Source organism: Phoenix dactylifera, chromosome 4, assembly GCF_009389715.1.
Source record: "Phoenix dactylifera cultivar Barhee BC4 chromosome 4, palm_55x_up_171113_PBpolish2nd_filt_p, whole genome shotgun sequence".
Classification (NCBI taxonomy): domain Eukaryota; kingdom Viridiplantae; phylum Streptophyta; class Magnoliopsida; order Arecales; family Arecaceae; genus Phoenix; species Phoenix dactylifera.
In genome coordinates this window covers 6,767,518-6,786,677 of record NC_052395.1, presented here as the reverse complement: position 1 = coordinate 6,786,677, position 19,160 = coordinate 6,767,518, and the positions used below count along the sequence as shown (strand labels likewise).

Genomic DNA, 19,160 nt, shown 5'->3' with positions numbered 1-19,160 from the left:
ATTATACTTAACAGGACACGTAGAAATTGCCATGTTTGGGCGGGTGGGCCCTGAAGCATTGGCACGAGGGCAGAGATGCTTCTTTCTGTGGCGAGAGATTGCAAGGTACCTGCCTACCGCGTGGATGCACACTAGATGGCTGATAGACGATGGGCAAAGTATTGATGTGGTTGGGGACCCGTGGGTAGATGCTCTTCCTTTACGGCATTGGCCGACTTTGGTTAGTGTCGAGGCAGCAAAGGACCTACAAGTCTGTGATCTCCTTGGCCTCGGGGGGTTGCATGGGACGAGTTTAGGCTGGTCCAGCTTTTCAGGGGGCACTTGGCTGAGAGGGTCCATTCCCTTCCATTATCTGGGTGTGCAGGTCCAGACGTGCGGTTTTGGAGCATCTCTACCCGGTCCAGTGTCAGGGTGAGCGACCTCTCCCCCATTCTCTGGCAGCAGTACGAGTTTGGGCCAAACTGCACCTGGATCTGGCGTTTGGGACTCCACCCGAAGGTTGCACTGTTCTTCTGGAAGATAGTCTGGGACCGCCTTCCGATGAGAGCAGTACTTAGTGGATGAGGACTGAGGTTTTTCCCGGTATGTAGGGACTGTAGTGTGGACGAGACGGTGGACCATGCCTTGTTTTAGTACATATGGGCTAGGGCGACTTGGCGACTGGCAAGGATCCCGCAAGAGATTCGGGGTCGGAGGGACCAGTTCTTACAGGTCATGCGCCGATGTTCAGAGTCCTCACTATTTAGGAGGCGGCTCGAGCGATTTACACGTCCTACCAGATCTAGCTGGCTAGGAATGCTCGAACCTTTGGCAAGCGCAGTAAGTCGCAGAGATTCGTGGTGGAGAGTGCTCGTGTGCAGGTGGCGGAACTCAGTCACATCATACCTGACGATGGGACCTTGACAGCTCGGAACATCTAGGCTTTCCATTTTACTCAACCGTATTCCGTATAGTTTTTTTTACCTAGGAGCCCCCACCCTCGAGTTTCCTCAAGATTAACTTCGATAGGTTTGTCTTGGACGGAGGTACGAGGGGCGGCGCGGGTTTCATTATTCGGGACTCATCTGCTAGGGTCGTAGCTGCAAGGAGCAGTCAACTCTTCGATATATCGGTCCCAGGTGCAAAGTTGAGCCACGTGGGAAGGCCTTTGTCACGCCCGGTGTATTTTACAGGCCAGTTCCATTGTCCTGGAGGAGGACTCGGCTACGGTCATCAGTTGGATCCAGGGGAGCTCTAGGGGTAATGGGTGCGTCCACCCTTACTCTGAGATATTTGGGCAATGGTGAGGGATGGAGGGGCCTTTCATGCCAAGCATGTTTTCCGTGAAACTAATGGGGCTACGGACTGAGTGTCTGCTTATGTAGCCAGTCACTCCAGTAGTATCCTGTGGGCTGGAGATGGGGAGCTGCCTCTGGCACTCCGAGGTATTTTATTTTTTGATTTTATTGGGTGCATCCGTACTCGTCAGATATGATCCATCCACTTTAGCAACAATATAAAAAAAAAAAAGAAGGGCATCAAGTCTACCGACAAAGAAGGCATGATGCTTCTCTACAACTTGCTCTTGAGGTTAGCTATGCTGCCTCAACCTAGTGCTTAATCATGTCATTTTCTCTTATCTGTTGGCGAACAATGCTTTGAAAAATCAAAACTCGATGGTGTTGCGTGTTTTAATTACTTGGCGCATGGACTTTCCATGACAAAATCACTAGTATTAACTCGTCTTTTGTCGCCTGGCTATTACAAAGCCTACTATTCTCTTCCATACAGATCTTTATTATCGCAGCAGCATAGCCCACATTAAGCTAGCAGAGAAAGAACCGCGTTCCTCCCGAGGTATTGTCCGCTTTGGACGCTCCGGCCCGCGCGTCCAACGCAGACGGGGGGAGACCACTGCCCTTTGGGCGCTCCGGCCCGCGTGTCTAGTGCAGACGGGGGAAGACCACTGCCCTCATGGTTTTGCCCTTCAAAAGACGCCTCGAGAGGAAAGGATTTTCACCCCCCATTTAAGGCATAGAACCTTTCCGCTACTAGCCGATGTGGAACTAAATTCAAGGCCCCATCCCCCCCCCCCCAACATAGCCCCCCCAGCGGGAAGGTTGTTGAGCCTCCGCAGTCCTGAGGGGTAGTCAACGGTGGGAGGAGGCGCCCCCTACCTGACGCGCCATCTGTTGCGGGGACAACGCTTTGGCCGGAGCCTCGCGCAACAGCATAGCCCACATTAAGTTAGCAGAGAAAGAGGACCGTGTTCCTCCCGAGGTATTGTCCGCTTTGAACGCTTCGGCCCACGCGTCCAGTGCACACGGGGGGAGACCACTGCCCTTTGGGCGCTCCAGCCCGCGCGTCCAGCGCAGATGGGGGGAGACCACTGCACTCACGGTTTTGCCCTTCAAAAGGCGCCTCAAAAGGAAAGGATTTCCACCCCCCATTTAAGGCACAGAAACTTTCCACTACCAGCCGATGTGGGACTAAATTCAATGCCGCCCCCCCCCCCCCCCCCCCCCCCCCATACAAACAAAAATACATGAGCGATATAACCACCGTTAATTGGTAAACGCCCATTGTGTTAAATGTATCATCTGCAGTGGGGCTTTTTCTTCCTTTTGTTTTTTTTTTGTTCCTGATAATTCAGTCCATCAAACCAACCTACAACTATGGCCTTTTTTTTCTTTTTTTCTTTTTTGGATAAACCGGCGTCTCACTATACATGGATGTGAGTATGCCACGAGCAATCAGAATACAAAACACGATCGAGGCCAGTGCCATCTCATAAGAAAGCTCTGGATTGATAAGTTGCGGAGGAGGCGATCCAGTCCGCCACACTGTTCGCCTTCTGAAATATATGTGTAACCCAAAAAGAGTAAAGACTATCCAGAAGGTGGCATACATTTCCGACTAGTAGGTGTAGATCTGGCTTGACATGCTCGCACCTAATCCACTCAATTACTGTGGCAGAATCATCCTCCAAAAATATCCGCTGAGTCTCCAAGTGCACATAACTATGGCCTTCAATGATCAATTCACTCCTGATCTCTGTTATATAGCACAGCCATTTACACCACAATCCAAGGGCATCCCGTTAGAGTTCCTTTATGTTGGCCCAATAATTTATGATATATAAGGAACCGTCACATGCGCCGACAGTAATTATCAAACCACATGGTCTCCTTTCTCATCTCCTCCTCTTCTAATATCCCCTACATCCTCATTTCCATCTTCAATAAATACAACATCTTATTTCATCTTTAAACTTCCCTTGGCGTAAAAGAAAGACGTGCACAAGATAAATAGGTTGTTTTGTTTAATAAATCATACAAATAATAGTTACTTTTAGAAAGATCACGGCCATCACATGCATGCATGCCCAGCACTAGAAAGCAACCGAGAAAGAAAAACCGATTTTTCACCAAAAAAAAAGAAAGAAAACCGATGCGGGCTGGCTGAAAATCCACATCCTCGAGCAGCTGATTGGGATGCCGCACCAGATAGATAAAGTAATAAATACACTTCCGTTCTGTGAGGATGAATATTTAACTTAAGACTGCGAGGAAAGGGTTTAGGTAGCATTTTTATATTATTTTCTTCAAAAAGAATACCATTTCAAATTGTCAAAAAAAGGTTTTAGATAGTGCCTTATGCCAAATAATAATCATATCAGTGTTACAATAAAGATGGATGATTATAAATAAATGTTGGCATAATCCTTTTATTTTTTTCTTCATTGGATTCAAAAATACTGGTTTTGTTAATCATCCACTCATTTTTTTATGAAAAATTTTGAATTAAAAAAATAATATTTCAATCGAAAATGTATTAAGTAAAAGAAATGATAGTTATTTATGTCATCTTTTATAGTACTTTTATAAAAAAATTACCTCTTCCTTTACAAACCAAATGTTAAATTTCTTCAGGTGCAATAATGCGAAAGAGTCATAGTATCAAGCAAGAAAATCGTTAAATCGTTACTAGAGATTATATCGATATATTATCAGTTCAGTACGGAACTAAATGCATATATATTTTATAGGTATATATATATATATTTAATAATTTTTTTCTCTTTTGGCTATGATATTATTTCAATTTAGGCAATTTAGGTTGGTATCAAACAGCACAGGATATTTCTGCTTGATTCAGATTAGATCGGCTCACATGCTGAGTTGAACTTGGGAACCATTGTAGTTCCAAATGACTCGGGAGAATACTGTATTAAATTGCCTTCAAAATTATTGCTTGGCACCATCGAAAGTCAAATTTTTTTTAGGAAATGAATATGTAATATTAAACCTTTGATGCCAGGGTACTGTGGTTGCAGCAGTACGACTCCTGCTCCTATTGACTATTTACTATGTTCACCTGTGGTCGTGAAGGACCGGCCGGAACACCAAAAAAAAAAAAAAAAAGGACCGGCCGGAATCCACGGCAATGCTGAGGCGGTATCGGCTGGCCATGTGTCCCGAAGCGCCACTAGATTGCCCCCGACGTGCCGTCCAACACGGCGCGGCGTATGGCCCAAAGCCGCGTGTACCGCGCCGTTCCTTTCCTGCCACGTAGGATGATATCTCTCTGGGTACATGCCGGTTCTCTATAGCAGTACTTTTTTTAATATTTAATACAGAACCATTTATTCTGCCAACATATATGATATGGACCTATGTAGACTGCATTTTAGTCATGCATGCATGCATGCAGCATGCTATGATGGCATGCGACCAGGATGATACCATAAATAACGTATGGAGGTTTATATAAAAATTGGAGGTATGGTGAGACGCGCAGTAGGGGTGGGGGCTGGTGATGCGAGGGATGACAGCTAAGCCTCTAAAGCAAACAAAGCGCATATTTATTTTATATTTCACCTTCAGAGGCTGAGACCACCACCCCTTTGTCTCCCTTTGTCTCCTAGAATGAACTTCTACACACCAAGCCCTTGTTTTCGGCTTTACCGTAAACAAAAATCATGTGGTGGGGTTGGCAGAGAGAGAAATATGCAGTGGATTTCATATTTTCTCTAAATTTATTTTTAATAAAATTTTAAATTTTAATTTTTTATAGATAAAATTATTGGTTCTATGATTGAAAAAAAAATGGTGTCTTCCTCGCTTTTACAATGTATTTTTGATCGGTACATACTACATGATCATATGACATACGTAAGGTTATGTAGCAAATCAATACATATCTTTAGATAAATTGATACACAATTTTTAAAGCATTGTATTTATTAGTATATTACACGACTAAATAATACATTATATTTTGGAAATTATGTATCGATTTATTTAGATATGTGTATTAACTTGCTAGATGATCAGCTTGCTTGGTATGTAATACCTGACTATATTGTATGTACTAATAAAAAATACATTTTGAAAATGAGAAAGAATGCGGATGTCGCGCTTTTATTTTTTATTAACACAAGACTTACAACTCCATCGGTAAGAAAAGTTTTTGGCTTTAAGATTTCGCATTTAAGATAAGCACCAAAATAAACATGATAAAATAGAAAATCTGTCTTATATTTTTTTTTTCTCCAATGTTCTTTCTATATACTTTTTGTTCCTTCGGGTTCCAAATCAGCCTGATATATTTCAAAAATAAAAATAATGGTGAAGAATAGGATGGCATTTTTTTGTTCGATATGATTGTTGATAGCTTACAATGGCCGTTATTTGTTGTTTTAGAACTCAGAAATAAATAAATATATAATAATTTAAAAAAATATGACTCTTGTTAATTTATTGAAAAAAAGTTTTTTTACAAAAAAACAACTGTGCTGTGGAAACGATAGCCTTGTACATTGGCCTAGTGCAGTCATCCTTTTGACCTATCAAATTATTAATAACACGTGGACGTCAGCTATTTTTATCTTATATTAGGATCAGCAGTGCTCGAGGACAAAATCTTTCTTTAAATTATAATTCTCTCTCGTGCCCATATCTAACATACTCTTAAAAGTCTTAAATTGACGTAGATATAATTTAGTAAACTAGATCTCACCTACCTGCACGAAATATTTGACATGGCCCGTCTCAGCTGAAAACAACGTAGTTGGATGACAGCCTAAAATAGAATCATTTATCTGACCTAGATCCTAACCGGGACCAGTGGGGATTTAAAAACTAGGCAACGTAACATAGCTGGGACCCGCATATCAGACAGAAAGTATATTTTTTCAAAAAGGCTGAAAACTTCCATGTCAGACAGACAGGTCAGACTTTTTTTCTTTTTTGAGTAAAAGGAGAAGATTAATAACCTACTCACCAAATTTTATCGGGAAAGAAGCAGAGGCATGCATACATCATTGAAAAGAGCTGGAAAAAGAACATAAGAACAGAGAGATGTTAGAAATGAAAAAAAAGAAGCAGGCCTTCCTCCGAAGATACAAGGAACAAGCAACAGGAGAATCAGAAGAAATGCCACTCAAAAAAATTCAGGTAGTGTACCAAAAAAAAAAAGAATTCAGGTTGCAGCAGGATGGAAGAGATCCTGGATGATCACACGGCTCCAGTTCCGACGTCAGCGCTGCTTTATATTATTTTATAAAAAATTAAGAGATATTTGAACCGTTCAATATATTAGGATATTTAAAATATTTTATTGTTAACAGGTTAGTAGCAAGTAAACACGTTACCGGCCTCCTTAATTTTTTTTTAAAATAAAATATTTTATTATTTTTGCCTATGTTCCATCGACCCCATCTCGGTCGGCGGTGGATGCGGGCCGCCGGCGCCCGCCTACATCTCCAGAAGCAGGAGGAGGCGAGTGAGGAGGAAGAAGCTTTGGCGCCGAAGAGAGAGTGGAGGTGGAAAGGAAGATGACGATCTTCTTGCACGGAAGGCATCGAAGTGGTTAAGAGCAGCAGCGGTGATGCAGCGCCACCGGGTGGAGTCACGATCGAGGAGGGCGGAGAAGGCATCCAGAGGAGGAGGAGGCCATTGTAAGTTAAAATATTTATAAAAAACAAAAAAAAGAAAGAAAAATAATTTTATTTTTCTCTACCATCATACTCAATATATTTGAGGCATTATATATACTCGTATGCAAACTCCATATAAAAAAATAATATAAGTTGATACAAAATCATGCTAATAAAGAAAATACCAATCGATAAAAAAAAAAAAAAGCTAATGCATATTATTACGTGGTCTCTAAAATTATGCTAATAAGATACAACTGAGGACGATGGCGGTGAGGAGGAGGAAGTCGAAGTAGGCGGCATTCTTGCAGTGCGCATCGTGGACGAGGCGGGCGAGGTGGTGGACACTTTGCGCCCAGCAGTCGACTGTTGGAAGGCCTGCAGAAGGGCTCCCAACTGGTAGAGGAGGAGGAAGATCACCTCCTCCTCGTTCTCCCTCTTCGGCACCCTCAACCGCCTCCTCATCTCCGGCATCCCCGCTGCCATCGAGCACCGCTCCACCACTTTTGTCATCGCTGTCATGGAGTGCATCCAGCACTTCATCTCCGTCGGTTTCACATGGATCGAGCGAAGGGAAGAAAAGACCATTCTGCTCTACTGCAGGCAGCAGAGATTATTGGCGCTACTACGGTTTCACCTTTTAGGATGGCTGGAGAAATTTGAGGGGCCCATTCTGTTCTTGCAGTGTCCAAACTATGCTCGTCTTCTGGGTGCTCCCTGGTTATCTCAAGGTGAACTTTGATGGCAGCGTCGATGACGGTAGGAGTTGTAGCGGCATGGGCTTCACCATCAGAGACCATGAGGTCAGACTAGTAGCGGCCAGGGGTCAGTGCATCTTCGACACGTCTGCCGTCTGTGCCGAGCTCATAGCTGCTTGGGAAGGCATTACCTTTGCGAGGCGCGTCTTGGGTACAGATTGTCTCCTCCTTGAGAATGACTTCGCCACGGTGATCAAGTGGATCCGAGGTCGGAGAAGCGTTGCGGAAGGACGGTCGTTGCTCCGCGATATTTGTAGACTTTTTGAGGAGTGTGGCTCCTACATGGCCACGCATGTCTATAGGAAGGCAAATGGCACAGCTGACTTGGTTGCGTCATTTGCTGTCCACCACTTTGGGGGCTTTATATAGAAAAACTAAGGATCCCGATTGGAGCTTTTTAGTGAGTTACTGTTTTTTTGATTTTGTTGGTTGCATTCGTATCCATTGCGTGCGAGCCGCCGTTTTTTAATATAAAAAAAAAAAAAGAAAAAAAAAGGGAAGGAGGAGGGTCATTGGGAAAACATCCCTCAGCTTCCCAAAGAAAATTACCGGGGTGGTTCTATATACACCCCCCCTATTGCTAAGGACACCCCCCAAAAACCAAAAAAAAAATACCCAAACTAACCTTTAGTGTAATTACCATATTGCCCTTGAAATTTTCTCAGTACACCCCCCCCTTCCTCCTCCTCCGTTTCGTTTTGAAAAGAAAAAAAAAACACCCCTCAAACCCCCCTTAAACCCCTCGATCCATTTACATCGTTTAGGCGATCTTTGAAGGAGATTTAAGCCCCATTCGAAGCATGGACAAGCAACTAGTGATTTGGGACGAAGAATCGGCAGCAAAGGTACGTGTTCCACCTTGTTTCGAATTTTTTTTTTTTTCACGGTTCGTGCTCCGTTCGGCACTGGATCGCCGAACAAAAGGCTTCTGTTCGGCTGAACAGTGCCGAACAGAAGCCTTCTGTTCGGCAACCCTCACCCGAACTCTTCTGTTCGGCTGCACAGTGCCGAACAGAAGGGTTCTGTCCGGCTCTGTGCAGCCGAACAGAATGCCGGCGACGAGAGGGAGAAGGGGGAACGGGGAGGTTTTGGGCGTTGGCGAGGTGCTTTGGGCGGAACAGTTCAAAGGGAGACGGAGGGGGTTTGGCCGCCGGCGAGGTGCTTGAGGCGAGGTTTTTTGGGCGGAAGGGAGAAGCCGGCGGGTGTTTTGGAGGGGAAGAGCGGGGTGGGGGGGGTTTGGGGGGTGTAGAGAGCAATTTAGGTGAGGGGGTGGGGAGGGTGGGGGGTAATTTAGGAATTTTTAATTTGTTAGGGTGTCCTTAGCAAATGGGGGGGGGGTGTAGAGAGTATTTAATTTTTTTTTAATTTTTGGGGGGTGTCCTGAGCAATAGGGGGGGTGTATATAGAACCACCCAAATTACCGTACCAGCCATTTGCATCATTACGAAAATAATCCTGGACTTTCGAAAAATTACCGCACCAGCCATTGCCGGCGGATGGATCTTCGATAATATATTCAATTTAGTAAAAAAGTGTTCTAAATTGAGTGAAGCCTACTAAATTACCTTGCGTGCAAGAAAGGTCTTGACGATGTGAAAAAGGGAACATATTACGCAAGTAAGTCCAAGATATTCCGTCATGTCCCACGATACACCTTCAGCAGTTATGCCAAGTTGATGCAGAAAGCAACGGGTTTTCCGTTCATTCTCTTCCTCTCGGACTCCTCTGTCCCTCCTTTCTTCACGAGGGAGGAAAGAACACCTCGAACGGTACTCTTAAGAATGCTTTGGTTTGTTTGGCTCCCGGCGCACCCCTTTAAAAGAGCCACCACCATTCCCCCCCTCAGGCTCTCAGGTCTCAGACTCTCAGGATTTGCTGCTCATCTTGCTCGTGAAGGAGTGCAAGAGTTAAAAGAGTCAAATTTTCATGGGTCTTATGGGAACCATTAGCAGGCATCTCGATGCACTTATTGGGTAAGGCAATTCAGCATATAATTCACTGCATAAACCACAAACACCCCACCCCACAGAATGATTGAATGTTGACATCAAATATGAACTATAGGGCCCAGATTCCTTACGATTAATTCAGCATACATCCTCTTATTTAAAAGGGTTTTTTTTGCATGGATACCTTTCTAAATATCGAATTTTGCATGAATATCCTTCCAAAATTGATACTTACATGTATACCCTCATAAAACTCTGTTATTGTACAAATGCCCCTAATATAACGGTTGTTCTAACGGTGTTAAGAAATATAGTATTTATATTAATTAAAAATAAAATAAAATTTTGAAATTATGCTATTGTCTCTGTCTTTTTCTCCGTGATTGCGATCCCTTATAAATGTTTCTATTTGCACGTCTACCCATTAATGGTATTTTAGTTATTTTAATTTGGAACCGTTATTTTTTAACGGCGTTGGATGGCATGGGTGCATATACAAAAACAAGAATAAAAAAAAGGGTAGAATAGCAAAACAAGTATTTTAAGAGGGTATACATGCAAATATCAATTTGAAAGGGTATTCATGCAAAATTCGATATTTAGAAAGATATTCATGCAAAAAATCCTATTTAAAATAATAAATAGATCACCATAGTTCTAAGTTCTAACTGATATGTGGACTACCACCCCTAGTTTAACTACCATTCAGTAATCAATGCATGTAGAATGGTAAATATAATGCTTAAAACATTGCTATATAACTCAGATGATTCTCTTTAGTGCAACAATTTTATGATGCAGAGATGAGCCAGCTATTTTTTTTCACATTTTTTGGAGCTAGTTTCCGTTTCCCTTGTGTCGTTTTTGGACTTGTCTTTTTACTATACAAAAATTTAGAATCTATTTTCGTGCATCGAACGTTTACTTGACATTGAAGCTGACGGTTGATTCGTGTGTTTCAGTCCAGGGGTGATGCTGCTATATCCTCTGTAAGCGTCCAATGGCACCGGCATGTATAAGATATCCTTTTAAAGATGTAGTAGTATTCATATTTACAAACTCTTACAAAATTTGGTGATCAGATATGCGTCGATGCGTGCCATTGAGAGCCCTACTCCACTAGATGATCAACAATGGCTCACATATTGGATGTTGTATTCGTTAATCACACTTTTCGAACTCTCCTGCTGGAAACTTCTCCAATGGTAATTAGATATATACTGCTTTTCATGTTGCAGTCAGTTATTTGGCAGATTTAACAAGAGATTAAATCAATCCTTATATAACAGGTTTCCTCTTTGGCCTTACATGAAACTTGTGTTCTGCTTGTGGTTGGTGCTGCCAATCTTTAATGGAGCTGCCTACATCCATGAAAATTATGTGCGGAAATATGTCAAGATTGGGAGTTATGTGAGCCCAGGATACACGGAAGAGCAGAGAAAGGTGCTGCAGATGATGACCCTTGACGCTAGAAAGTCGGTGGAGCAATACATCGAAAAATATGGACCAGAAGCTTTTGCAAGGGTCATCAAAGTGGTAAGAAGGAGACCGAAGTGTGCATTGCCTTTCAACCTGAGATGAAGCTTTTTCTTGTTGCTGTGTTTGTGTTTTTTTCTCATTTTGTTCTGGTTCTCTTTCCTTCACACACGTTCTTCCAGTCGTACATTATGAGATTTCTTATTAAATTCCGAATGCTCCAGGCTCAAAAGGAAGTCAGGAAACAACAGGCAAGATGATGGAAAAGGATGCTCTTCCACTCCAGCTATCCTTTGTCAACAAAAAAGAACGCTATAATGTATCATGAAGCTATTCAAATGCTTACAAAATTCTAGGGTGTTGAAACAGCCAGCGGTAATGAACGGCTAGTTTAGGAATCTATAAATAAGATCCTGGCTTGTGATTGTGCATAAGAACATTCGGTCCGGTTGTATTATTCTTATCAATGAAGATTTAAGAAGAAAATCAAGCAATTATTTGCAACTTCCTTGGCATTTGTGGATATCTGAAAATTCCTAATGCAACACACTTGATGATTGCTTATCGTGCTGCTGGTTCAAAATTTTCCAAAGAGATATATAATCATCCTTGCAAGCTTGTCTCCTATTTGTTTCTAATTTGGAGGTCTTACTCCGAAGGGTCCTTACTTGATGTCAGTTGGTTAAGAGACCAAACAACCCCTTGTATGTACTCTAAATCACATCTGAAATCAATGTGCAGTGTATCCCTATTACATATCTTGCTAAGTGACTTCTTAGCTTGTTGAAATGAATCACGATAGTAGACATTCAAGAATGATGGTAATAAACAACCTGCATGTTTCTATACATCAATACTTACCATATACATTTTATCAAATCCCTTTGCTCTGTGTTCAACTTATGCAACTTGTGATGAAGCCAGGATCAGTGGAGCTCGGCAATATTGAATGGAGAAGGAACAAGCTCCTCATTCTATGTATAACCCCACATATGGTCATTGCTATTTTATATTTAATATCATAAAATATTACAATATAATGAGATTTTAAAAATATAAAATTAATATATTGTAATTGCAATATGATGGTACTATGTTGGTGCTTGCGGAAGGAACGAAATAATCGTGCCATTTGTTTCGAGGCTAGCTCATTTTTTTTCTGCTATAACGAGTGATTTACACAGCTTTGGTATAAATACATCCAAGAAAGTTAGAATATAAGAAGTCTTTAAATGCTCTGGGCATATATTCCTTAGATGTCTAAAGTACTCTACCACAGTGATGAGCTATGAAGGCGGCTATCCAATCCGCAGCCCCGTTGGCCTCCTAATAAACATGCCTCGCCCCAAAGGAGGTAAATCCCCTCGCCATGCTTCAGATGTCCTGAATCAAGGCATGCAGCCTCCCCCCCCCCCCCCAGCTCGACTTTGGATCCAGCCTATCATTGTTGCCGAATTACCCTCTATCAAGATAGCTTAGGCCATCAGTACACATGGCTAAGGTTGGCCCAAGCGGCCCTCGGCTCCACTCCAGGCACAAAGCTAGCAAAGATTGAGCACCCGCCCGTAGCAACAAATCTGGAATATGGGCCTTGGATAACAAAGCCCGCTCCCCCCTCCTACCACTATCAGCACATAACTGTCAAAGTTCATCTTGAGAAAAGTCAGAGGTGGGGGCTTCCAGGTGATAAACATTGTCCGAAACGCTACGCAAGCAGTGCTGGAGTTCTAGGTTTCTCGAGCTATCAAGGGTTCTCCTAGAGGACCGAGATGGATGATCTCAGCAGCCTGCATCCGAGCCCTCTCCACTACTATTCTCGGTGGTTAGCTACTCTCTCCAATATCTAAGTATTCATGGCCAACCAAATATGATAAGCAGTATAAGCCGCCAAGACACCCCCCAACCTAAGATGTGGCATGCTCAACAAACTCCTCAAGAACTAGAGAAGAGAGTCCGTAGGGGTCACCAAGTGGAGTATATCCTAAGGGATTTCAATCATCCTCCACACCCGCCATGCTCTCATGCGCTGGAAGAGGACGTAATCAATAGACTCCTCCACCTCACAGCTGGGACATATTGGCGGGATGCTCAACCCTCGTCTGCTCAATACAACCCTTGTCGATAAGTGCTTCCGGGCCACCTTCCAAAGGAATAAAGCCACCCTCGGGTGGGCCCCCAGCCTCCAAACTCAGGCATAGTCACAATGCTGAGTTTGGTCACCTCTGAAGAAACCATAAAGATCTCTAGCTTTGACTCTCGAGCTACAGGTGGATCTCTAAACTAGCACATGCAGAACACTACACCCCAGCACTGCGATGGCCTGCACCCTCTCGGCTAGGTACTCCCCAAATAGGCAACCGATTCGACAGGTATCCCAACTCCTTGCCCTTGGCTAGAGAAGATCGTAGACTCATAAGCTATCCCCCACCTTAGTGCTGACCATAGTCGGCTAGAGTCTCAGGAAAAGATTGTCCAGCCATAGATCCCTCACAACCTCCGCACTCTGCTTATCCTCTATCACCCATCTCATATTAGCCCTCACCAAGAGGACGTGCGCACAGATCTCCCTCCACATAAAGAAACATCCCTGCCCAACACAGATGTCCCCGCCTGAGACCCAATTGTTGTACTTGGCTCGCATTGAAGCCAACTCTTCAAACAAAGTTTTTCAGCAACACATCTTCCTCTCGGAAAATAAATTGGGCCTCATGTTGCACCGGGAAGTGCAAACCAAAAATCTCAGAAATGATGAAGCTATTCAAGATAGGAGGCTCAGCAAATGCTGGAAAACAACTCTAATATGAAAGGAAGGATTGCAAGCCATGGACAAACGAAAACCAAGCAAATAATAAACCCATTCAATATTTAAAACAAAAAGGAGATGGAAAACCAAAACATAATTTATTCGAGACTTATTAATTTGATCCTTACAAACCTTAACAAGGAAAAGTAAAATGGAAGATCGAAACTTGCACTTCCTGAAGAAAATAATAATCGATAGGTGTAGCATATAGAAAGGCACACTACTACAACGAAAGCATGGTGGTAGGTTACAATTTGTAAAAAGAAGCCCGGAAGCTGTACTAATCCTCTGATTAAATTTGAGCCAGGTGACGAATATCCATGGGGTAGGCATCGGATGAGGACTGAGCGCTGTAAGACCTTTTACCAATAATTATATTGGCAGCCTCAGTCGGATGGAACGCATCCCAGAAGAGATACTCGTTTCTATTTGGGCATGGAGTTTGGTACGGGAGGCATGTAATCTGGCCGTTGTTCCTTCCCACCCCACAGCATCCCCTATTGGTGACCGTTAGCCCTGAAAATTTGAAAAATACAAACAAAATAAAACCTATAGAAACAACAATTATTCTAATAATGATTATTTTCGAATGGTTTACCATAGGCCGAAGGCTTCCTCAAGATATCTTCAAATATCCCATAACCATTTATGTAGGTGAAATGTGCACCCTCCAAGGAGTTGAATTCATCCACCAAGGCTATCAGCTTCCGGTTAAATATTTGGATTGCGCTGTCGATTCGATCGACACAGGTTTCGCCATTTGGGCTAAGCCGAGCCAATACATTTGGGCTGCACCCAATCTGACCTACTCCTATCAAGACCACCTTCCTAGCCCCATAATTGTACAAGGTCTGCAAGGAAAGAACAAATATCGTAGCAATGTCAGCCTGAATGTGCTAAGATTTGGAAATCGACGTTCTAATTTAATGTAATTATCCGCGACGATGATATGCTAACCCTAATTTGCTGCGAGTATTGTTGGATGAGGACATCGGCGTACTGTTCCGGAGTGTATTGGCTGCTGGAGGAGTAGAAGGCAGGCATGAAGTAGTTGTTGAGGTAGTCGTTGCTTCCCATGCCAACAGAGAAGATGCATTTGCTAAGGTAATTAGCAGCGGAGTCTTCATCACCTAAAATGTTCAGTACCTCTTGTACAACTGCCTGATAATTCTGCAATTGCCCACTGAAGCTAATTCGACCACCCTATGTGAACGATGGTGACCAAAACGTTAGGCATTGGCAGGTGAATTTGTATAGGATTATAAAATGAGTAGTAAGCGAATGTTGGGAATTGGTCATAAATCAACTTCTTAGCTTTCCCTTGCTTCTGGCCTATATTTGTCATCCTTCCATTGTTTTCATCCATATGTGCTTATTAATTTGTATTTTAATGATTCTTTAATTGCCACCTCTTTGCATGTCACTTCTGAGCATTAAACATGTTGGTTCCCATCAAACCACCAGAAGAATGGTTTGAGAATTGGAAATATGAAGAAAGGAAACTCTCAAGTTTGAGAGTTGGCAATTCTGATTTTATCAATTTTTGTTTTCTTTATATATATATATATATATATATATATATAAGCTTTCTTTCTCTCTTCTCTTATGTTAGTGTAGGAGAACACGTACCAGTTGTTGCCCAGTTTCTTCCCTTATTCCAGCAGCCGCAGAAGCAAAATTTGCACCGGCGAGAAGTGCTTGGCCCGTCGTAGCCGCATAAGGTGGGATGGGGTGATCAAAACCTAGTAGTTGAGCTGCACATACATAAAACATGTCATCTCTCATAGGCATCCAGCATGTCATCAACCACTATTAACTAACTAAGAGCATGGCTTAGATAAACTAATATACAGGCTTTTTTTCTTTTGATTTTTTTTTTTTTTGGATTGATATACTATATACAAGTGTTAGAAAGCTGATGTAGCTAGTGGTCACCTGGTTCCCTTCTAAACCTCCTAGTGTTCAAGGGATCATGGCAAGGTCCCAACTCAGCTAATTTGATAGTTTGGCCATTTCAGTAGTGGTTCAAGTCTAGTAGTAGATAAGTTTAGACGAATGTCAATGTGAAGTTTGGTCGGAGCACAAATTGGCTTGCCCGACAATTAGTGTGAGGAGAAATTGGCAGAGCAATTCATCACTGTTATCATTCATTCCCAATCAAACTTGAGACCTCTCTTTTTTTCTGGTAAGCAACTTGAGACCTCTCTACTACGAGGAGAAATACTGAGTAGTAGAGATAAATTAAATATACCATTCGAAATTATTCTTTTTTAGTCCGTATAATTTACTTTTATTCTGTGAACAGATGATAATCACTTTAGTCCAAATAAACTATTTCATGGAAGAAGAACGCAGAATTTTATTATCATCAAAAAGGTTAGTCTTTTAATTTATTTATCTCTTTCCAATTATAGGTAGAAATGACACGAGATAAAAATATCAAAAATGGAACATTAAAATGGTCTTAAGTTTAATTGATGAAAGAGTTGGGAGACCGTGTGGCACCAGGGACTATCTTATGGGGAATGGATCAGGGGGTAAAATACTTAAAAGAGTCACACAAACGACGCATCTGATGTGGGGTATTGCCATTGCTCTGTTTGGATTGGAATTGTGGAATGTGACATTTAAGTGACGGCAAGTGGTTGGTGCAAGATCGCCAGGTGACTTTTTTGAGTGATTTTTCTAAGTTATCGTACCATTTCACGACTCAGATCTTTTCTAGTCCGAAAGACAGGGGAGGACTATCCTGTAGGATCCGGATCCGGAATAGCTTAAACATGAGAAATAAACACAATATCAGTTAAGATGTCTATTTTATTTTCAGCCGTTTGGTTGGTTTTATGTGTGTGTGTGTGTGTGTGTGTGTGTGTGTGTGTGTGTGTTTATATATACAGAATATGTATATGTGTGTATATATGTATGTATGTATGTATGTATGTATGTATGTATGTATGTATGTATGTTTCAATCACATCAATGTGGCGACCGATCCATAATTTAATCGCCATCTTAATGCATTCATATCTTCTCATTTAGTACAATTAATCTGTAACGTCATATTACATTCAAAAAGTCATCTTCTTGTTTCCCACTTTCCTTACAGACAAGATACGTTTTGAGAAGTCAAGCGGAGCCATTTGCGTTTACAACTTGTCTTGATGTGACCCATTTTGGCAAGGTATGAGAAACCCCTCGGCAAGCGAATGACACTCAACAAGTAGGCTCATAAGATGGTGACTTGTTGGCTAGAAGACAATTAAATTGCACCACGCTGAAACACTTGAGCTAGAAGCCTAATCTCTCCAGTTAAGTGAATGAAAGGGACTAATGGCACCCCTTCCGTCAGGATTTCTTGTTGTGACGCTAAGATTTGATGCACATTTCTTATGCAACAAAACTATGTGTTCCTGATTTTGGTTGAAATCTAGCCTCATTTGATCTCCGAAAAAAAAAAAAAAAAAAAAAAAAAACAAGAAGACAAGCACTATATATTTACAAAAAATGGGTCTAAAATATGAAACTAGCTATATATGGACTTTATTGGTATTGTTGTTTGGTATAGTTTTGTTCGGAGAAAGTACTTTGGTATAATTGGATGACTATTATTTTTGCTCAAAGATAAAGATTGTTTTTGGTCATGAACTCATGATGTCCAAGCAAGGCCACAAAATTAGGCACGGCGTAATTCACACCATATAAAGTCGTGCGTTGGCACTTAGGTGCAAGAAGTGAAATCTAGTGGCTCCTATAGATTGCCCCATGACGGTCAATTAGTGGTTTCTCTTTCGTGCTTGTGCCTGCAAATTAAACCAGCTCCCATGAGCCACATGACCTGAGACTCTACGAATTAATGTTCCAGAGGAAGATCGAGCAGGAGCATATCAGACAAAACAAGTCTTCCTTCCATAAAATGAATCGACACGAGAAAATTCAGAGATTATTAGGTTAGATCTCATATATAATAGACACATGAGAGCTTAATTTATGAGAAATCCACAGCAGCCCCCAACCTTACCGTTTGATATCGTGGACCAGACTGCACGCCACCCATTTCAATCCTAAAAGTATGAATGCATGAGAACAGTTGAAACAGAAGGCATTATATATGCTGCAGCTATGTGAAATCAACAGGTTAATTTCCCCGGTAGATGCATGCCAATAAATTATATAGTACGATACTCGTACGTAAGACCAACTAAAGTTATACAATTACGATCACTGGTCAATTGATTTCTTAAAAATAACTCTAAAATCTCTTTCTAGCACAAGCAGTACTGGAAAATTTAAGGTGGTATCAGCAAGAATGTTATGTTTTCCCTTGTCTTGAGCTATGATTAAAATGCGCCATCCAAGACTCCATCCAACCAAGCGAGCTGGCTGAAAGGCAGAATAGTATGGCCACTAGAATAAGCTCTAGTTCATAGAATATCCAAGCTATTTATACTGGCAAATTTTAGTTGATGAATAAATATTCATGATAACAAGTAGAGAAATGAAGCTTGGCAGAGACCGAGAAGGTCCTACCGAGGACATCGACGGTGGTCAAGCCATTGCTGAACCTTCCAGTCGGGCCACCAGGGAAGTCGATGCCGTAGGGCAAGTAGTTGGCTCGTGCCAATGACGCCATGTCGTTGTTGTTGCCATTGTCCACAAGCGAATCCCCAAAGATAAAATAGCATGGGACTTGAGGGTCCGCCCGGACCAAGCCCCTCGACAAGCTTGAAACCAAGAACATCAACCACAGCACCACCACCATTCCCCTTAGCTCACTTTGAGCCATTTAGAGAGAAGAAGAGGGATGGGAAGAAGAAAACGGGGATAAAGGTGGAATAAGGGAATAAAGGAGTTTGGGATGGAGAGGGAAGAGTGGAAGGTGGGGGGTGGTTAAGCAAGACATGGGAATATATAGGGAAGATAAAGGTGGTCAGATGGAGTGGACTGTCAGGATTAGGTTTTTGGTTAGAAGAGGGACGGTTGGGTTGAGGTTGGTATTGGCATTTAATTCGTCCCGGACTTAACGTGGGGTCATGTGGACTTGGGCCAAGGGAAGACCAGGACGTGAAGAAGGCAACGTTGGCCCTTATGAGCGTGTTAATACGTTGTTGAGAGTTGAGGTGGAAAAGACGTCATTCCTTCCTTCATTCCATGCATAATGATACGCACGAGTAGTGTATGTCTCATGAATCTATGACACTATCCATGTTGCTGCATGACTCGCCCGCAGCATGATATAGTAGAATGGCATTAGATCC

General features: G+C 42.2%; 2 protein-coding genes across 2 annotated transcripts; one reads left to right on the top strand and one right to left on the bottom strand.

The window, feature by feature from the left end:
- Positions 1-9,484: 9,484 nt before the first annotated feature.
- Positions 9,485-11,666, top strand: LOC103717206 (HVA22-like protein f). The gene is made up of 5 exons (XM_008805504.4): positions 9,485-9,650; positions 10,589-10,615; positions 10,709-10,831; positions 10,916-11,162; positions 11,327-11,666. The coding sequence occupies exons 1-5, from the start codon at positions 9,604-9,606 to the stop codon at positions 11,360-11,362; spliced, it is 480 nt and encodes a 159-aa protein (XP_008803726.1). The 5' UTR covers positions 9,485-9,603; the 3' UTR covers positions 11,363-11,666.
- A 2,316-nt stretch (positions 11,667-13,982) lies between these two features.
- Positions 13,983-18,802, bottom strand: LOC103717207 (GDSL esterase/lipase At5g45670-like). Its single transcript, XM_008805505.4, has 5 exons — positions 18,433-18,802; positions 15,535-15,659; positions 14,863-15,108; positions 14,504-14,756; positions 13,983-14,421 (listed from the first exon to the last, which is right to left on the bottom strand). The coding sequence occupies exons 1-5, from the start codon at positions 18,686-18,688 to the stop codon at positions 14,198-14,200; spliced, it is 1,104 nt and encodes a 367-aa protein (XP_008803727.1). The 5' UTR covers positions 18,689-18,802; the 3' UTR covers positions 13,983-14,197.
- Between the last annotated feature and the right edge of the window lie 358 nt (positions 18,803-19,160).

Excerpts from the sequence above, each read along its gene's own strand:
- LOC103717206 (XM_008805504.4), top strand. The coding sequence starts at position 9,604 with ATGGGTCTTATGGGAACCATTAGCAGGCATCTCGATGCACTTATTGG. Across the intron at positions 9,651-10,588 it reads CATCTCGATGCACTTATTGG|TCCAGGGGTGATGCTGCTAT; the intron begins GTAAGGCAATTC and ends CGTGTGTTTCAG. Across the intron at positions 10,616-10,708 it reads GTGATGCTGCTATATCCTCT|ATATGCGTCGATGCGTGCCA; the intron begins GTAAGCGTCCAA and ends TTTGGTGATCAG.
- LOC103717207 (XM_008805505.4), bottom strand. The coding sequence starts at position 18,688 with ATGGCTCAAAGTGAGCTAAGGGGAATGGTGGTGGTGCTGTGGTTGATG. Across the intron at positions 14,757-14,862 it reads AATACTCGCAGCAAATTAGG|ACCTTGTACAATTATGGGGC; the intron begins GTTAGCATATCA and ends CTTTCCTTGCAG. Across the intron at positions 14,422-14,503 it reads GAGGAAGCCTTCGGCCTATG|GGCTAACGGTCACCAATAGG; the intron begins GTAAACCATTCG and ends TCAAATTTTCAG.